The sequence below is a fragment of the Sceloporus occidentalis genome, unplaced genomic scaffold (genome assembly GCF_023333645.1).
Source record: "Sceloporus occidentalis isolate IW3139 unplaced genomic scaffold, rSceOcc1.0.p SCAF_346, whole genome shotgun sequence".
Taxonomy (NCBI): domain Eukaryota; kingdom Metazoa; phylum Chordata; class Lepidosauria; order Squamata; family Phrynosomatidae; genus Sceloporus; species Sceloporus occidentalis.
The window spans coordinates 315001-335045 of NW_028317326.1; the positions used below are offsets into that span (position 1 = coordinate 315001).

The following is a 20045-nucleotide window of genomic DNA, read 5'->3' on the forward strand; positions in this document are numbered from 1 at the left end:
GGGGTGCACAACTCCAGTCCTTGAGGACAGAAAACAGGAGATCCCTTGAACGTAGGTATCTCAATTGAAAATCAATTAAGCTACTTTCGGACAGGGATACACAGAATTCCTGGCCTGTTTGTGGCCCTCGAGGACTGGAGATTAGCATCTTATTTTGTCCTTTGTATAAGGTCCCTTCTATGAGTTGGTTCCGCAAACTGCCGGGCAGAAGGCGACCTGAGATGTATCCTGGAAAGATTGACCAACATGGCTTCCCTACTAAAATGATGCCCGTACCAGCATGTTTTGGATCAAATATGAATTAACCCCTCGGCGTAATTCCTGATGTATCCATGTATGCGGAACGCCTCTCTGTTAGCGTTTGGAAGTTAGAAAAGCTTAGTGATGTGTTTCTACACAAAAGACACAGCGTATTAACGCTATCTCCCGTTCTTCACTAGTCAACCATTATTTCGGCTTTCGTCCTTCATGAGGATGTCAGGACATCTTCTCGTGGCTTGTAGTCGCACAGATGTATAGTATGTAAACTTAAATAGCCATAGGCTAGACAAACGTAATCACCTGGCCGCATACCAGCAGATAATGACCAGTGCCAGCATCCCCCTCCTCATTTCTTTGTATTTAGTGCTTTCAATTACAGGTGTGAAAACACACCGAGGGAGGAAAAACTATTACCGCGTGTGCACGAGGCTGCTTATGTTTCAGGTCTCCATTAGAACCGAGAAATTAACCCATTCCGGGCATGTTTCTAGGTCAGCTGCCTACGCTGTACAGAAACGGTGCGCCGTTGGGTTTGACCAGATACGTGAAGATCGTGGGTAACTAATCAGCTAAGTACAGGTTAAGTAGTCAGAAGATACACTTTGGCCAAACTCGGCCTGGACTCCACAGCTGGACCTGCCAGGGTTCATTGGAACTCAAGTTATGGGGTTAGTGTTTTGTGACCGATTGCGTGTGAGCTGATTTAGTTACTAAGATTGGGTTTACATTGCAGAAAATGGTCCTTAACTCAAGATGACTTGTGATTTATCGGAGCAATGGCTAAAGCTGACAATTTCTCTACTTAGATACATCTCAGAAGGTCTTTTGGATCACTTCCTGATCCATACGGTCGGTGATATTTATACCATAAGGTCCGAGATCAGAATACGTGAGAAAGACAAGGATTAAAAAAGAATATGCAGTTTAGTAAATTTGTGCCGAATAGAAGTTTGGGAACTTTGGTAAATACAGGCTGAATATAAACACTTTTGAAAGGTATAGCTGCGAACGTACAATCATTTAATCTCAGCAGTTCCTGTTAGTCCAGAGGCATCAGGATGACAAACTCAACCCATGTATCCCAGCGCAAAGAAACAAGTCATGGCTTGAGTCTTCTGAATACCATACGGTTGATTTTAGAATGCATGTTAACGCTGAATAACCGGTAATCTGATTATCCCACAAAAATACCCGCATGCTAAACGATCTTCGGTCAAATTTCACCTTTCATTTTAACTCCCTAATTACTGTTGATGTGTTGGGCAAATGTTGGACAGAACAAAAGTTTAGCGATATATTTGCTAACTATTTCCATTGGCCGGCGTATATTGTATTTCGTTCGAATGGAATCTTATTCTAGAATCTACAAATGTTTCTATAGGTGCTGTTTGGCTCATATAGTCACATTCCATATTCCATACATGATGGTATGCGGATCACGAGGTTATGTTATGTCGCTGCTCATGATAAACTCCATTGACTAAGGGGGGGCACTTTTGTTTTTTGGGGTGTAGTTAGAAGGGGTACAGGGTAAGGTTTTACTGAGACTTTTCATGTGACTGAATATTCACTTATAGATACTTGGGGACAAATCTATGTGGCTTACTGATAAAGGTACAAACTCTCGTCTATTCCGACCAATGCGAACATTAACATTTTGGAGAAGAAATTTTTTTTTTTTCTCTTACTGCAGAAAAAAAATAAAATTAAAAGCACAAACCCTGTAGCAAGCGAAAATCCCAGCGTAAGGGGAACGTGTGCAGTTTACCAATACAGATTCTCTTAAGCCGGGGGCTATGTCAGAGAGAGAAAGGAATAATATAAAATAAAGCACCAGCTGGGGAAGGCAACGGAACCGTGACAATTGGGGCTACCATCAGCCAATGGCCGATAAACCTTATAAACGGTGCACATATGTTTTTTTTTATATTTCTTTATAACTTCTTATGGACTGTAGAAAGCGCCGCAGAAATTGTTGCCGCTATATAAATAAAATGTATCATATTAATAATATTAGATGTTTCCTTTAACTGGGGACACCAATTATAAATGAGCAGAGATTTGGGGGTAACTGGTGTGAGAAGCTAAATGATTTTGAGTAGGACCATAAACTACATATAGATGACATGTTTCTGATTTTTGGAGTATAAGAAGTTTTCATGGAAAACAAGGACATTTCTGGCTGTAACATAATTGCAAAATAGTTTTCTAACGATCAATTAGCCTTTTAAACTTAAACTTGGATCAGCGGACACAACCTGCCATTGGAACACAGGAGTGATGGGAGTGATAGGAGTGATGGGAGTGATAAAGGGTCCCTGCGCGCCTTTGAATATATCCCATAAAAAACTTTCTAGCCACAAGGCATTTAAAACATTAACCCCGTCTGCGCTGTATTTCTGATCCATTTCATGTTATTTTCATGGACAACATTTGCTTTTCTTTCACAAACAAGGAACTTTCTAAGTGACCCCAAACTTTTGAACGGTAGTGTATATATCTATATAAGCCTGCTGTATTTTTTTGTGCTATATAAACAGCAACGAATAAGCATCAGCCCAACAAAGCTATGTTTCTCCAGTATGCACAATGTATACCAGGAATGTCAAGCCATACGGGCGGGTGATACGGTTTAGCTGTCTTTGTTTGACATCTCATATAGATTCAAAGATCCGACGATGGGGGGGGACATGAAATGCGGGCGTGAAGATTCCGGAATATCAGATTAGGAATTGTTTAGCTTTGCGTGAAAGTGGTTATCCGAGCCGCAGATGAAAGGCACGTAGTCCCTGTTCTGTGCCTTTACTGGAGAGAGATCAGAAGCTACAGCTCCGTGATAAACCAATTTGCTCTAGAATTTTACACCGTCGTAGAATATTACGTTTCCTCGTCAAAGGGATGATGGCTATCATCATTATATGTCACGGTACGCGTCTCGATAAGCCTTCATCACTGTTTACATGGAGAATAATTAACGATTGGGGTTGATTTTGTCACGACCGGTCTTTAAAGGCGTGTAGTCTTTGTGGGTACATCCGAAATCGTGGTTAATGATCTGCTTCTAGTAACCATAGCTTTATTGTAAGCAAATATTCTGTATATAACCTGAATAAATATGTACTAATTATAAAAATATAATATATTGTATAATGCCATATTTTTGGGGAATGTGTATTTCATGTAGGGCTCGGTTTTGGTTATCGAGTTATATTTGAACACATTGGGTTGAATTTGATCAAAGTAAAAAAGAAAACTCTGTGCACTCTCTTCAAAAAAAACATAAGCTGATCCAGAACCCCATAAAGTAACTTTAAGAAATGACTTAAACCTAATGGCTACATTTTCGGCTCGGATTGGCTGTGCCCCGATGCTATCTCCAGGGTCTTACCCTGGAAGAAGAAGTTTTTAGTAACGATGCTTCCCATTATGGTAAACACGACACACGTGTCCCATCATGTGCAGGACCAGGGCACACTTTAAGGCCATCCTGTTGGTTTTTTTAATGGTGCTCTAGATCTCTCACACCTGCGGTTTTGTATAAAAAAGGGATTATGTAGCAAAATGTGAAAAGTGGTCTTATCACCATACTAGCTAATGGCATTGTCCTTTTGATTCCATTCTGTTGGGTTACTGTGTTGGTTAAACGACTTTTCAAACCTTGCAACAGAATATATATTTGTTATGTTATGAATATATATGTTTAAAAAACATTGACACATTGGTTTGGATGCTAGAAATTATTTTTGAAACATTTTTTCTTTACGGCCTTTTTTGTCCCCTGATTTCTAAAGCCGGTGATGCCAACTTTGATTAAAGGGGAAATGTCAACTATAATTGAGCCAGAAAGGAGTGAGCATGGCTTTGTGCCGGGTCACCCGCCGCACTCCAAGCATTTAGAGAGATGTATTGAGTTACAGGTAGCAGAGGGGGCTGGGGGTGTCTGAACGAAATATGTTCCTACCTCTACGGTCCCCGCGTCCCAGATCAAACAGCCCGGAACCGACAGCGTTTATTATTTTGATTAAACGCCCCAACCTTTCCCATCTTTGTTGTTTGCCACTATCCGTAGCATCCATTTTTCATTGATGAAAGGAAAGATATAAGTGAGAGAGTATTATTTCTTTTCCTCTATCGATGGGATCTGAGTGCTGGGTGTAGTTCCTGTTTTTTCCTTGTATGATCTCAAAAGTTTTTACCTTTAATGGCTTTTTTTTCCTTATTTTTCTTCTCCCTTTTAGTTCCCAGAATTAATGGACACCCCAAACTGGAGAGGATTCGGGATGCAGGAGGATATGACAGCGCGTCCACCGTGATGAGCAGTGAATTAGAGACCAGTAGCTTTGTGGACTCTGATGAGGATGAGAACACAAGCAGGTAGGATGACTTCATATTGATGGAGGAACTTCTTGGACTTAACTTTCCGAACCCTGTTCTTATCGCGTTCAACCAACCTCCTACGTCTCAGCTGCATCAGGTCTGGGGAGACTGTAGATGTCCAATTTGTTATGGATCACATCCACCTTTATCCCACATTGTGTAAATTAACCAAAATACTGCCTTTGATACAAAAAAAATGATTCTAAATGGAATAAGAGACCCTAGTATTTACATGTCAAATCAACTTATCACAAAATGTACCATAAATTCCAACCTTTACCAGCTATGAATTAAAATAAAAAAAGCTTAAGCTCAGAAGATATTTTGGGTTCAATGTGATAGATATCGAATCATTACAATCAAACAGGTAATTAAACGCTGCAGGTGATGCCGTCCTCAGAATGTGTGTACCAACCAACCTGAATATGTTAAAATATAAAGACGTTAAATTAACGTAATATGAGAATGATATCTGTCCAAAAATCTGGCAGCAGATGGAGACATCTGTAGACGTTGTTGAGATGAGCCAACTCTTACCGTGTTTGTTCTGTATCCAAAACAAGCAGGAATGTGACGAGTGCAGGTAAAGACTTGGGAAGTCGGTATAGTTTGGGTTAAGATGTATCTTTTTCATTGGTTCCTGCCTGTCATCGCTTCTTAGAGCTCCGTTTTTCATGTTGCAATTGAAGCACCCTCAGATGAAACCACCTTCCCCGGGGCGCCATGTCTGAAGCATATTACAAGCGGAGGGTGTGTGCGTGTTTTGAGAGCAGGTTTGCTTTGGATATTAGTCTCAACCCTGACAGATGAATGAAAGGTCTAAATGACCTGTCAACGACTGCGTACGCTCTTAATCCACGCTGACTTTGATGCAATGTAGTTTAGGAAAGTTTCATAACAGATAGAAAGGGCAGGTTCTCAATTATGGGCCGACAGCAAAAAAAACCAAAAACTTTAAAGAATAGACAAAATAAATATTACAGCGGCAAAGGAAATGATACAAGTATCTAGGAGTTCATCAGAACAAGCTCTGGCTACCATAATTCCACCTGGAAAAGAGTTACTGGGCCCATGGCGGCCATGATGGTTGTTTAGGCCGGAGGTGCAGATGTGGTCCCACAAAATATTTTATATGGCGTCCATCCAATCGTGACCTAAGCACTGGGAATTATGATCAGATTTAGCGTTGATATGGTGGTTTTTTTCATTGTTACTAATTTTCACGCTTTTCTGTGTGTAGGTTAAGTAGCTCCACGGAGCAGAGCACATCTTCCCGGCTTATCCGCAAACACAAGCGGAGGCGGCGGAAGCACAAAATGCGTCAGATCGATCGGGTAAGTCACGGCTATTTCAGTAATCGTTAACCCTTTAATATGCACAGCAGAGTCAGGTAGTTGAAATGTTCCGCAGACTCCCCGTTTAGTGAATACGCCCGAATGTCAGCACAGATCGCCCTGCGGGGTGCATTTATTGCACTACCGCAGTAAGAAAGATCCAGTTTCTGGAGGGTTAATACGTGCGCATCTATTGTTCTGAATATTTTATGGTTCTTCCTTGCAGTCGTCATCTTTGAGCAGCATCACAGACTCCACCATGTCCCTGAATATTATCACAGTCACGCTAAATATGGGTAAGAAGCTCCACTTTCTACAAGCTGACCGGGTTTGTGCAGGTATCACAACTATCACAACTAAAAGTATCACGACTACATCTCTCGTGATGCTGGTCCAAAGAATATATGCTCTGTGCGATTTTAGCACATTAGTAAAGAATTTTATGTAACATTACTGATAGGTGCAGCTCCATCACTACTCTACGTCATGTAGGCCATTAATATCACCAACTGTGTATTTCTGTAGAAACCAATTTTTTTATTTTATCTTTTGTCTACTTTCTCCCGTACACTAAGCAGTAAATTCAATTACTTTGGACGCATTTCATCCAAAATATGTTTGTTTGACAGAGATTCTCACTCATTCTGTTAACTATAAACTCACCCAAAACAGTAAAGGAGAAAACCGCATTTAAAGAAACGGGAATCGCATCCGACGTAGTGATGCCCTGGGAATTCCTCAGTCTCCAGATTATTTATAGACAAAGAATTAACACTTCAGGAGAAATGAATTCATCTAATTGTCTTATATTGCATAATATTGTTTAGTTTTAATTAAAAAAAACCCCAGAAATCCTTTAAAATTAATGTATACATTTTTAGCATCACTTTTTAAATGGAATAATTGCAGACATTCTGCATCTCAAATACCTAAAGTGGACATGTTCATCTCCAACGTTCACCCGTCTTGTTGAAGTATCTCATTTAATGACTTCTGAACTTTTTTTTTCCTTTTCCACCAGAAAAGTACAACTTCTTAGGTATCAGTATTGTTGGGCAAAGCAACGACCGCGGGGACGGAGGCATTTACATCGGGTCTATTATGAAAGGAGGAGCAGTGGCAGCCGATGGCCGCATTGAGCCGGGAGACATGCTACTCCAGGTATGTTCCCTGTATCGAGTCAGGAACATGCGCAACCGCCTGTGAAGCATCATTCTACCACTATTTTTGTCTCTTCGGTTGTGTACCTCATTAGTTAAATGCTCTGTGACTTAAACTCAATAGGGGTTACTTATAAAGGGCAATTCTGATGCAATATGTTAACAGTGGTATCATCATCATAGCAGCCAATGAAATGCTCCATTGGTTGCTGTGGTGAGAAGATAACATTTAAGACTTTGACACTGGATTGTTCTTTATGTACACTACCCAATTAACCTCACTTATCACATCATTACATCATAATCCTTTACATCCCTGAACTCCTCATCCCTTACGGAATCCCCGTCACTACCCTGTGACCGTTCCATTAGTCGTGAGATCTGTGGCTGGCTTCTTAGTAACCTTCGGTGGCCTGGCGTTATTATATAACCAGGAGAATTAAAACAGAATGATCTTCACCTAAACGCAGCCGGACTCTCCTGGAGCAGATCTCAATCTTTAAATACATTGAAGGAATAGCTGTGCCCTGCAACTGACTCGCTATCAGAGCCGGACCGATCATCCACCCCGTACTAATCACGATGGGGACGGGGATAAGGATGTTATCTGCAGCGTCACTTCAGTAACCGCCCGGTCCAAACATTACATCGGACATTTTCATTTTTTTTCCGAAATGTCATACAATATTTACATTTAAGGTTTTTAGAAGGTGCAGCTAAATGAAAAGCAATCAAAACTGGTGACAAAAGCCTTGCTACCTTTCATCTTACACTCAGGCATGGCTCTAGACGGAGCATTACCACCTCTGCTTATACCGAGTAATATTAACCATGTCAATGTCATGAAGGCTGAGAATGGTTAGGACTCTCCGGTTATGATTAATGGGATCTTAGAGTCATTTTGTTACAAGCCGTTGTCTGGTTCTTGCAGGTTAATGATGTCAACTTTGAGAACATGAGCAACGATGATGCGGTGAGAGTCCTACGGGAGATAGTCTCCAAACCGGGGTGAGTCTGTGCTCCATAACGATGGACGGGGAGGCCGTGTTAACGTATTATATATATTATGTTATATTATAATATTAAATACGTATTACAGTAGAATGATTAATATGTACAGTGCTTAATAGTTTCTCTGTAAAAAAAAACCAAACCATTGGAGGCCACATTTTATATCCAACTCTCTTTGTGGCGTCTTCAAAAAGTGTGGAGTATTTAATGAGGGAGCTGTTGAATTATGCAGATGACGCTGGAGCCAAATAATTAACAGTAATGCTTTTTTTTTTAAGGCCAATTAGTCTAACGGTAGCCAAATGCTGGGATCCCACTCCAAGAAGCTACTTCACAATTCCTCGAGGTAAGTGATAATACATTTTCATGTATCCACTCGTCTAAGACACTGAAGCGAGAACTATAACCTATTAAATGCTACAGGTTATCATACTCTATACGTCTATATCAGTTCAATGCAAAAGCCCATCACGGTAGGGGATACAAGCTACCCATATCAGACTTTACGTGTCTTCGGCTCACGCCCTTACACTCTTGATGAGCCCGCGTTGGCTCACCTGTCTACACATACCCACAGTGTCACTTTTTATGATGTACGATACATTCTGCATCCGCAACGATGGTCAGCCCCTGATTGTTTTCTTCTTTTTTTTTTCACAGCGGAGCCCGTGAGGCCGATAGACCCGGCTGCCTGGATCACTCATACCTCAGCCCTGACGGGAACGTACCCCCGTTACGGTATGAGCCCCTCCATGAGCATCATCACATGCACCAGCTCCTCATTAACAAGCTCTATACCTGAGTCGGAAAGTAAGTCACACTGCAGCCCCCTACTCTGGGCAGAACCGACCCTGCTAAGGGGCAGCAGTGTACCCATATACACACACAGATATATCGATCAACCGGGCAAAGCGATTTTTTTAAATCCTAGCCTGTGTGTGATCTACCCATGTAGACTAGAAGGCGCACACGTGGACATTTACGTACTGAGTCTCTGACATATATGACAATATAACGGTGAACGTAACACATTCGTGGTATTAATTGTCTGACATGTTGTTTATCACTCCTTGTACTCAGTGTACTACTTTCTATCTGCAGATACCCGTCATGCAATAATCGAACTGTAACCGTAAACGTTTCATGTTTAATGCAATTCCTCGTTGCGGGATATTATCACAAGCTAGACATGCCAATACTTGAATATCCATCATGGATTCTTGTGGCCTAAAAACAGTCCAGCTGTGTTAAAGCAGAGACAATGGAAGAATAAACAGAAATGTTTATTATTATTTTAACCTTCAAGTCCCAACATATATTTAATGGAACGTTCATTACAAACCCACGTGCATTCAACGAGTCTCTGTGGAATCATGAGCGGCTCTCGACATCGCACCAGCGACATTTGGCCCCGCTGAATACACCCGTGCCCTACCTTGATCCTGCCCGCTCCCCTTGACTTTAAATTGTTATGGGGGGTAAGCCCCGCCTCATGTGTGTCTAGCTCCGCCTCCATAGACATGCCCCTGTCTCCAATAAGAAACAGGAAAGGGTTGTCCCCGCGCATGTGCCTTCCGTATTACCTATTTTTTTAAGAGAGTTCCCAGGTACGCTCATTACATATCCCTTATTTTTCAGCAGTTGAGTTATTATTTATTTGAGTCGTCATGCGTAAATAACTTGACCAGAACCCGGTGGAAGCTGTGACAGGTCCTCTTTAAGAATGTTTATGGAGTTCTTTAGCGTTATTGTGTTTCATGGTCTGTCGTGAGTGGTAGATTGATATATGGGTATCTATTATGTTTGTTCAGCTGGTGTCAAGTAACCTCTTCCCCCAGCACTACCTTTTCACCTCCTTCAGAAGATCCTCCTGTTCCTCATGAAAGGGCTTGAGTAATCTTTTTGATGTTAGCCAAAGAGGCGAGGGGTGTATCGTTTTTCCATTTATTAGCCTGGACTTTCTTATTGACATTGTAACCCTCGGAGAGACGTTGTCCACTCGTGTATCATCTCATGATTTCTCCCACTTAATGGGTAGTGGGTCTTTTGTTATTTTATTGAGTATTGGTTTCATGCATCGCATGTTACAAAGGAAGGCCCTCAAACCAGTGTGATGGGATTGCTGATGACTCGTGAATCTTATTATACAACAGAGCAGTTCAGAATATATATTAGGGGAATACTGGGATTGTCCATGATGGGCAAAGTGAATTAACACAGAAACATGGAACCATTTGGCCCGTCTACTTTGGCCATAAAGCCCTTAATCAGTCTGCATGGTCTTTGTGGAGGTTTGTGGTGTTGGTGGATTAGTTTTGGTAGCACATGGGTTACCTAGAGCCAAATTTCCATCTTGTAACTACATCTCTCCTATAAACCCATCCATTTGGTGGCTATATCAGTAGACCATAACCATTGGCTGTGTATTTTAAAATTTTTCCAGCAGTTTCCAGTAATTTTACTTGACTCTTCAACCTAGACAGGAATTCTTGACAGAGTGCGTTGGGCTTCATCTAAGTGATTGGCTGCCAACCCCAAATACTTGTTTGCTTTTAACGTGCATGCTCTTTGGGGCAATAGCTTAGATCATTTCATGGTAATTTGTTCCTCCTTGCATTGTCTGATGTAAAAGCTGGCCTTGGCTTTACCCCAAATCTAGACTATTTTATAATAAATGCATTTGTCTTTTTATTTCAGAACTGGAGGAATCTCCATTGTCCGTGAAGAGTGACATGGCCACCATAGTGAAAGTAATGCAGCTGCCAGATTCCGGGCTGGAGATCCGGGACCGCATGTGGCTGAAAATTACAATCGCCAATGCAGTTATAGGTACGTCTGCTTCTGTAATAGAACTACAGCACATATTGCTCCACCGATGGAGAATACGGATTAAAGTACTATGCAAGCCATTTAATATGCTTTTGTTAAACCTGTAGGAAAAAAAGTACTTACTTAAGGAGAAGCTGCAGCATATCTCCACACTTTGAATTTTTGTGCCAGCCTTGATTGCTTTACTGGCAAGAAAATGCTCCACGAGAGTGCTTCTGGTACATGCACATTGTGCAGCATTTTCATAGGTGTCTATTATAAAAGACAGATAGATAGACAGATAGATAGATAAATACAGGTAGATAGATACAGGTAGATAGATATAGATACAGATAGATAGATAGATAGATAGATAGATATAGGTAGATAGCTACAGATAGATAGATAGTTCTTTATTCAGTGTATTAGGCAGATAACATTTAGAGAACTGTAGATATCCATTAGAATGACATTTACAAATAACTATTGATCACACAGTGAACTTGCCCCGTGGCTAGTTAAGGTTTAAACAAGCGTGACCATTCATAATTAAATGTAAACCCTGAGGAAGCTGACCGGAGAATCCCAGCAAATACGTATCAATTAACTAGCGAGTATGTAAAACCAAAGACACAGCTTGTTTGATTAACTTTTTGTACTCAAGTGTACTTCAAATGAGAAGTCAGCAGTGAGATAATTGAAATGTGTAATTAAATATATGGGAAGGCATAGGCAATCAGTCTCATGGCAGCTGTTGTGGCATACAAGTCCCATCATGCTCAGTAAATATTAATCATTTGCCAGTTAAAAAATGCTATATTTTAAAGACATGGAGTCAAGGCAAAAAAAATGACATTCATGCAGTTGGCTATTATATAAAGTTATTTAATGGAACATTGTATGTTTGTTACAAAGATTTAAAGGGACACTGTGATGCGTATGATAGCTGAGTGCTCTCTCTGAATTTATGTGGTGTCCCCTTGAATGCGTGGCGGGATTCTGTAAAATCCCCCATAGTCGGTCAGCTCTTGCACTGGCTTGGCGAATGTCGCAAGGGGAGAGGTCTGATGAGACCCACACATGCGTGGAAAGTGCTCCCACTGATTTCAGCGCTGGTGCTTTCCTGCCATTGATTGGCTGCTTCAAGCACAGTGTCGAGACCCATGGAGGAGGCAGAGAGCTGCTGCTCTGAAGCTGCAGATTCTCCCTAAGGTTAAAAAAGGGTGTTACAATTCTGAAGCTGCAGCTTCTCATAAAGGTAAGTGATTTACTTACAAAGTCTGTCTGTTGATGAGCCTGCCTGGGATGCTGGTGTGTCCCTTTTGGCAATGGTGGCAGCCAATAAACCGGGGGTGACCTGTGTTAGCCCGCAGCTGTTGTTGTACCGTTCCCTCACCCTGTACTCGCTTGCCGGAGTGATAGAAGATCATCCGCGTTACCCAACCCTCCTTTATTGGGCGCGTGTGCTTTGTTAACGCGTTCTTTGCTTCTTGTCTCAAGCTCTTTGTCTTGCGTGTGATTGTCTGCAGGGGCTGATGTGGTGGACTGGCTGTACACGCGTGTCGAAGGCTTCAAAGAGCGCCGAGAGGCCAGAAAGTATGCCAGCAGCATGTTAAAACACGGCTACCTCAGACACACAGTCAACAAAATCACCTTCTCCGAGCAGTGCTACTACGTGTTCGGAGATCTATGTGCTAGTAAGTTTATTTACACTGACATTTCCCGAAGAAGTCTTTGTATGGCTCATTAAAACAGATTTTTGTATAAACTGGTTCTTTTATAGATTACATTGCGACGCTGTAGATAATTTTATATATATATATATATATATATATATATATATATGTATATATTAAATTAGTTGTGGGGTTGCTAAATGGAAATGTAAAGAATCTCGACAGTCGGCAGTATTTTTAAAACATTTTTTAAACTTCATGAGCTAGAAATAAATTGTGATTATTAAATTGAGATATATTTGTATTTCAGTTACAAATTATTATTATTGATTGTTTTATATAGTGCCATCCATCATATTCCGTAGTGCTGTATACAAGTCCCATCATGCTCAGTAAATATTAATCATTTGCCAGTTAAAAAATGCTATATTTTAAAGACATGGAGTCAAGGCAAAAAAAATGACATTCATGCAGTTGGCTATTATATAAAGTTATTTAATGGAACATTGTATGTTTGTTACAAAGATTTAAAGGGACACTGTGATGCGTATGATAGCTGAGTGCTCTCTCTGGTTCTTTTATAGATTACATTGCGACGCTGTAGATAATTTTATATATATATATATATATATATATATATATATTAAATTAGTTGTGGGGTTGCTAAATGGAAATGTAAAGAATCTCGACAGTCGGCAGTATTTTTGTGTTCTTATAATAACATTAATGACACTATTTATCAAAAAAAATTACTTTTCCCTAAACCACACATTTTTAAATATATACAATAATAAATGCCGTTTGCTTTTCTTTATCAGATGTGGCAGCGCTGAATCTGAATGATGGCTCCAGTGGTACATCTGATCAGGACACTCTTGCCCCCCTCCCGCACCCGGGCGCACCTTGGCCGTTAGGTCAGGGGTATCCTTACCAGTATCCTCTAGCGCCACCTTGCTTCCCGCCAACATATCAAGAGCCAGGATTCAGCTACGGCAGCGGAAGTGCAGGGAGCCAGCACAGCGAAGGTAAGCAAGCAAAATACAATGAGCTCTTCTACACGGTAGGATCTCCCTGGGGAAGCATGTTACTATCAACTCCATTCCATTCAACATATGTCGGCCAAACCATTCCGCCATACTGGGACCTGTCAGTCATCTCCCTTATTTAACTATGCATTATACATGGCAAATTAAGCTCTTCTTGTAGCAGAAGCTCACCAGGGATGGCCCTTCATAGCGTATAGGGAAGTTAAAAATACTTTCAGACAGCAGAGCTGTGCTTGAAGGGGTCTCAGTAGCCTATTTTCTCTGTAAAGGTTATAATTGGGGACACTTGTGGAAAATCCGTGATCCAGGGCGATGTTAAAAGTACGACTGAATGCTAAAAACGTATGCACCACGTTCCCCAAAGCTTTGGCTGTTTGCTGGTAGCGCTGGATAAGAACAGGACTGCTGTCCCATGCGAGCAACTCATGAACCTCTAGAGGGGTTCCAGCAATAAACACCAATGTCCTTTCCCAGGGTGTCCTTACCGAGAAGAGGGCTGTCAGCCTGGAGTGGACCTGCTGCCATCCATGATGCCTGCAGTGACCCAACTCTATGACCATTTTATCCACTGATCTCATAGTTAAACCCCTCCTGCCCACATTAAGTAATTATTTAACATTGCTCTTCAAAGTTTCAGATACACCTTCATCGCGTGCATTAACCCCTCTACATTCATTCTCTATTCCTGGCCCCTCCTGTTGGAAAGGTAAGATTGATAGGATTTGAATGAGAGATTTCATCCCAGTCTTCCTTTCACGCTCAAGTAATTACCTGACCTTTCACTTCTTGGACCTTTGACTCCATTATTCCAGGAAATAGACAACAAAGAAACCCCTGCCCATTTGTGTTCTCCACCTTTCCTATAACTCTATCTCCCACACTGTGAACAATGACATCAATCCTACGTGCCAAGACCTAATTGTATCCCCTCGCCCACTTCCCTTATTTATAAATATATATATACATACACAGATATATATATATATATACATATATATATATATATATATACACACACACATATACGTATACACATATACATACATACACACACACACACACACACACACACACACACACACACACATATATACACACACACACAAAAGGCTTCTAAAAAAAAAAAAAGTGTATTTATTGAAGAAGTCCCTAAAATGTTCTAACTCGTCAGGTCATCAATATTTCATCAATATCACATGTCTGTCCAGTTTAAAATGGCAACAGTTTGTTAATCAATTTCTTTATTCTTTAAACTTCATGAGCTAGAAATAAATTGTGATTATTAAATTGAGATATATTTGTATTTCAGTTACAAATTATTATTATTGATTGTTTTATATAGTGCCATCCATCATATTCCGTAGTGCTGTACAAATATGCGTACTCACGTATCTGCTTACATGGCCAGAGGTTGCCTACAATTTCAGGGCTTACTAAAGACCCACGTAGAGAGTCAAACCTTGGCTGCCTATCCTACATAGTACTTTATTTATATTTTCTACCATTCCTGGCATGTGTAATTTAAAAAATATAGATTGGGCTCAGCAAGTGCCAAGGTCGGATTAATGCATGATTTAAAAACACATTCAGATATTGTGTGACCCGTAGAAATCGGATTTTATGTAGTCCCTAACATGCCACCTTCTGTTTAAACAACTGAGATGTCTACCTGGGCTTGCCAGGAGTTGGAATACCATAAGTTATGCTCAGCCCTGTAATTTACTATCTAAGTCTGCACATAACCCCCTAACTGCGTATTTATATGTTGCTTATGTAATAAAGTATTTGAACGCGTTCTGTTACCCATTAACACCATCACTGGAAGGCCAGGTATCAACCACCTTTTCAGTAATGAGTACTTTGGCAAGTTACACCTCAAGCTTCCACCTTCCATTGCAGATCATGCCCTCTTGTTTGAGACCTGCCCTTCTTCTGCTCGTGAGCTTCTTAACACCTTCTGATATTGTGGGATCATCTAATAATGAATCTGTCATATAATGCATGAATAGCTGGGTACAAGTCATGGAACTATGTAACACAGGGAGTCTAAGTATTTGCAAGGATCGCCACTTTGGCTCTGTTTGTAAGGAAGATGTGGGACAATATGTCCTGTGCTACTGGTAACTGTGTTATTCCCTTGTTTTATGTTGAGCAAGCATTAGACTGAAGGATACATGGAAGGAATGGAGCAATCTAGGTTTTCGGTAAGCGTGAATCTCAGACCCTGACACCAGACTCATGGCATGCGCATTTGGATCCTTGTAGTCTCTCTTTCACCCACCTAGGACATTCCCTACCTTCCTCCAGTGATGACAGGCTTCTTCCCGCGTCATGAAATGTTACCCTGCTAAATGCAATGATAACCCCAACCCGATTCCCAGTATTCCCATATTCAAACTGCAGTATGTAAGTATGTTAGGAGGTTAAGGGTTGAGGTAGGTAGCTCTAGCTCCAAGCTACTGGGTCTTAATGTTTGAGAACGTTCATGTTTACGCAAGTTACTCACATCTTGTTGAGTCCTCATGGAATACATCAGACACTGACCTCTCCATCTGAACCTCTTGGCTCAGGTCTCAAGACGCCTCACCAGCTGATGAATTGGGCAGAGTTGGACCCAAACTCACAATTAGTAATAAGTGAACACTCTACTCGTGCACTCTCACCGCCTGAGTCATTAGTGTAATATACTTTGATCCGGATCTAAGAAAACCTGTTTACATGAAACTGGTCGTAATCCTTTTACATCTGCATTCACGCGGTTACAAGAAAATAGCCAAGCCTGACTTTCAAAGAATTAAAGCAATTACCTGTAATCCACATCGCTACGTACAGGAGAAAAGTGAGAACTTGGAACATTCATTTTCTTCCTAGTGAACAGGGAAGCAGGCGTGATAATTCTACATCTGCAAGCTTTAGGCGTTATCAGCGTGGCCGATCCTGACCTCCCCCAAATTACAGAGAGATTTCAGAAACGGCTAATGATTTGGTTATGAAAATATTTCTGTATATTTTTTCCATATATTTAAATTATCCAACTTTTAAAATGATATTGGTTTAGCGCAAACATAGCAAAGGGCAAGCGGCAAATGGTTTACTAAAAATGTCTTCTGATTTTCTTCACGTGTCATAGAAGTTGGTACAAGTCAGGGTGTCATAGTGAATTACATATACACTAATGATATAATCATGGCTGTCCCGAATATATCCTTTGAAGATTTTGGGGCAGCTTCGTGGAATTCTGCAGGTAGAATGCTAGCGATTTTTTGGATTGTACTATACATATAAATCATTAACATTTGAAAGTAGATTGCTCGTAGGCGTAAGTGCATGGCAGTGCATGACCAACCCACCTCATCTTCATTATCCATCTTTCCTCATCATAGCAGTTCCACAGGTCCTTGATAGATAAGCTCTCACGCAAAGGCTTTTCACCAGCCAAGAAAAACCTTAAAAATATAATGTTCATCTAAGTTAAAGAAATTAACAAACACAATCGGTTTTAATTAATAACACTCAAATGAATGTATTATTCTTCTCCATATTGAATACATCATTAAAAAATTCACAGTGTGGGTTTGAAAAAGTATGTGAACCCCTAGGTTGATGACTTCAATAAAAGCTAACTGGAGTCAGGAGTTACCAAACCTGGAGTCCAATCAATGAAATGGGATTAGATCGCATATCCACATGAAAACATACTGAATATGCCGCATACTGGTTTACTGAATATACCGCAAATAGTTTACAGTTAAAATTACATTCCTATCAGTTTTCGGAAAATGTATCATCCATACAGTATTTGCTCTTCAGTTTTACTCCATGGGTTGGATGAAAAAGGGAGATGCATGTATCTTTAATAAGCTAGTTGCCCTTGTGTTACAACCTTGTTCTATAGAAAGTAAGCTTTTACGATAACCGTCCATACTCTGCATAAGGACAAAGTGGTGTCGATAATGCATTTGGAAGGTGAAAGCCACAAGATCTCTGTATTGTCCACTCGGCCCTTAAGTTCAAAAGAGTTTTATAGCCGCCACCATTTTTGCTTTGGTTTTAATTTTCTTCCTCTTGTTGAAGCTTCTCAAATTTCTCGTTAATATTTTATCAATTGAGAAACAATTTTTAATATATTTATTTTAACTTTTATTTGATTAGGCAGCAAAAGCAGTGGCTCCAGCCGGAGCAATCGAGAAGGAAAGAGGTCATCTGGACGAGAGAAAGACAGAAAGTCCACTGGCAGTGGCAGTGGCTCCGATCGTGTCGCACACAATGGAGGAAGCAGAAGCGAGAGGCCTGTAAGCCAACACAGCCAAAGGAGTCACAGCTCAGCGGCCCGAAGCGAACGCAGCCACCGCAGCAGCCATCATTCCCACTGTCCTCCAGGGCACCCACCTCTTTATAGCCTGCAGAAGATTGGGAGCAAGGTATATGGCCCAGGAGGCTCCCAGGTGGGTCCTCCAGTCCGCGAGCTTGGCAGCGTTCCCCCAGAGTTGACCGGAAGCCGACAGTCTTTCCAGAAGGCCATGGGAAACCCTTGTGAATTCTTTGTGGACATCATGTGACGGTAAAAGTGCCTTCTGTGTCAGACACCACCAAGTAATTGTAAGAATGTTCTAAGACAGAAGAGGTGACACTGCCATTGCCAACCTCCGGAAATCAGCATATCACCTGCGATGGTCAAAATGTCTGTCGAGCCACCATAAAATATAAAGTCTGTTCCGTATAAACAGAAGGAAGTGCAGGTCTGCGATGGAATATGAGCCAAATGAGGGATTTCTAACGTTGCAGCCAACGTCATTTGGAAGTGGTGTTTTCAGATGATCTAATATTTTGCAGCAACTAAAACCAATCCTAAGATTTAATATTGATAAATAAGTGGATAAAGCATTAAGGAACTTGGTCTGCTAATTGGCCTTCTTTAAATCTGCTCACAGACCAGGCGGACTCTTTTCCACCCCATGATTGTTCCTACTAACACCTGCAAACCAGAAATGAATCCTTCTACCACAATGAATTGTACAGGAAATCTGTGTATAAGTAACCATATTCTAATTTAATGTTTTTTTTTTTAATTTGTATATCTGTGTAAATAACAGTCTCTAACCAGAGCCCCGAGTTCCATCAGCACTTTCCAAGTTTTACATTCATTTTTATTTTTTAACCTACTTTCCTTACTGCATCTAGTAGGCACCTACTCCATGTTTACTTCGGTGGCTTTGTGGTGATGGTAGGACAATACAGAGGCCATATATATGCCTGCAAAGTTACAGTTTGAATGTATTGTTCACCAGTGTCACCACGTGCCAAAGTATTCCACTACATCTCTACAATAAATTAATTAATGTCGTGGTAACCGGGTCGCATGCATGTCTATCCTTAACACGCAAGTCAAGCAGGTGCCCTACAATCGGGTGAGATTATTGCGTTTGCACGCGGAGTAACCCCGGTCCTGGAAAGCTTATTTGGACTGGGCTACTTTTTAAAAGGATTAATATTACGTACAGCTGAGTGAGCAGCCATGGGCTCCAGCCCAACGTTGCCAGGCTTGCCAAATGGTAGCAACACAAGCTACAATGTGTCCATCTCTTTGGTAGTTTGGTCCTCACATGCATCGATATGAATGTATGTGAGGTCTTCTGGTATCCAGTGGCCCCAGCTCCTGCTCCTGACCCATTTCATATACAAGATGCCACGTATTGATAAGTAATTAACAAACTCACGCAAGTTTAAACTACTAGCCAGCCATCCCAGCTCGTCGACTTCCTCTAGAACAACTTGGTTATTGTGTTGCCTGTATGTCCTACACCATATTATTATTATTATACGCTCTCTAACTCATCCCCTTCTACATCCAGATGATATAAGCATTGTGCAGCACGAGAAAAGCCACAAACCACGGACCCAGAGCTGCCATCAAAATGTGTTTTTCTGCATTGTACCCAAAATAGACGTGCGATACGCAGCTCTGAGAAGCCTTCTGTATTCCAAGGAAGATCTGGTCAAAGTTACACTGATAATAAAAGGAAACACTGAAAAAGTGCGATCATTTACCACGGCACGCCTGTACAGCCCCAACCGCGAGTAGATTTGCGAACGGTGCGTTGTAGATATTGTAAGATATAATGTCCTTGCAGCAAGAAGCAATGTTATCTAAATAGCTACATTTACACTTCTGCCGTTGTGACACCGAAGTGATTGATCTGCAGCTGCTTATATATAATTGCTATTTTGAAAAAAAAATAATTTTATGTCATATCTGTGTGTGTGTGTGTTTTTTCGGTGTTATATGACACATTGATTGATCTCATATTATTGACTAAATTTGCGAATTTCTATAATAGGACGGTTGGGACCTGTAGGAGCCCTTTATAACTA

The 20045-nt window shown here is 40.9% G+C and overlaps 1 protein-coding gene across 3 annotated transcripts in view; it reads left to right on the plus strand.

Annotated features, from left to right (window-relative positions):
* The window catches only part of LOC149274131 (segment polarity protein dishevelled homolog DVL-1-like), a 49751-nt gene extending 31519 nt beyond the window's left edge, over positions 1–18232 (plus strand). Inside the window, exons 5-15 of one of the 3 annotated variants that reach the window (XM_089505793.1) lie at positions 4500–4635; positions 5879–5972; positions 6199–6268; positions 6994–7133; positions 8064–8140; positions 8422–8489; positions 8750–8953; positions 10841–10972; positions 12481–12648; positions 13446–13652; positions 17826–18232. In XM_089505793.1, the coding sequence (XP_089361919.1) occupies positions 4500–4635; positions 5879–5972; positions 6199–6268; positions 6994–7133; positions 8064–8140; positions 8422–8489; positions 8750–8953; positions 10841–10972; positions 12481–12648; positions 13446–13652; positions 17826–18232 (1703 nt within the window). The remainder of the gene's footprint in view (positions 1–4499; positions 4636–5878; positions 5973–6198; positions 6269–6993; positions 7134–8063; positions 8141–8421; positions 8490–8749; positions 8954–10840; positions 10973–12480; positions 12649–13445; positions 13653–17825) is intronic. The other 2 variants (XM_089505790.1, XM_089505791.1) reach the window with 2 other exon arrangements.
* Positions 18233–20045: the final 1813 nt, after the last annotated feature.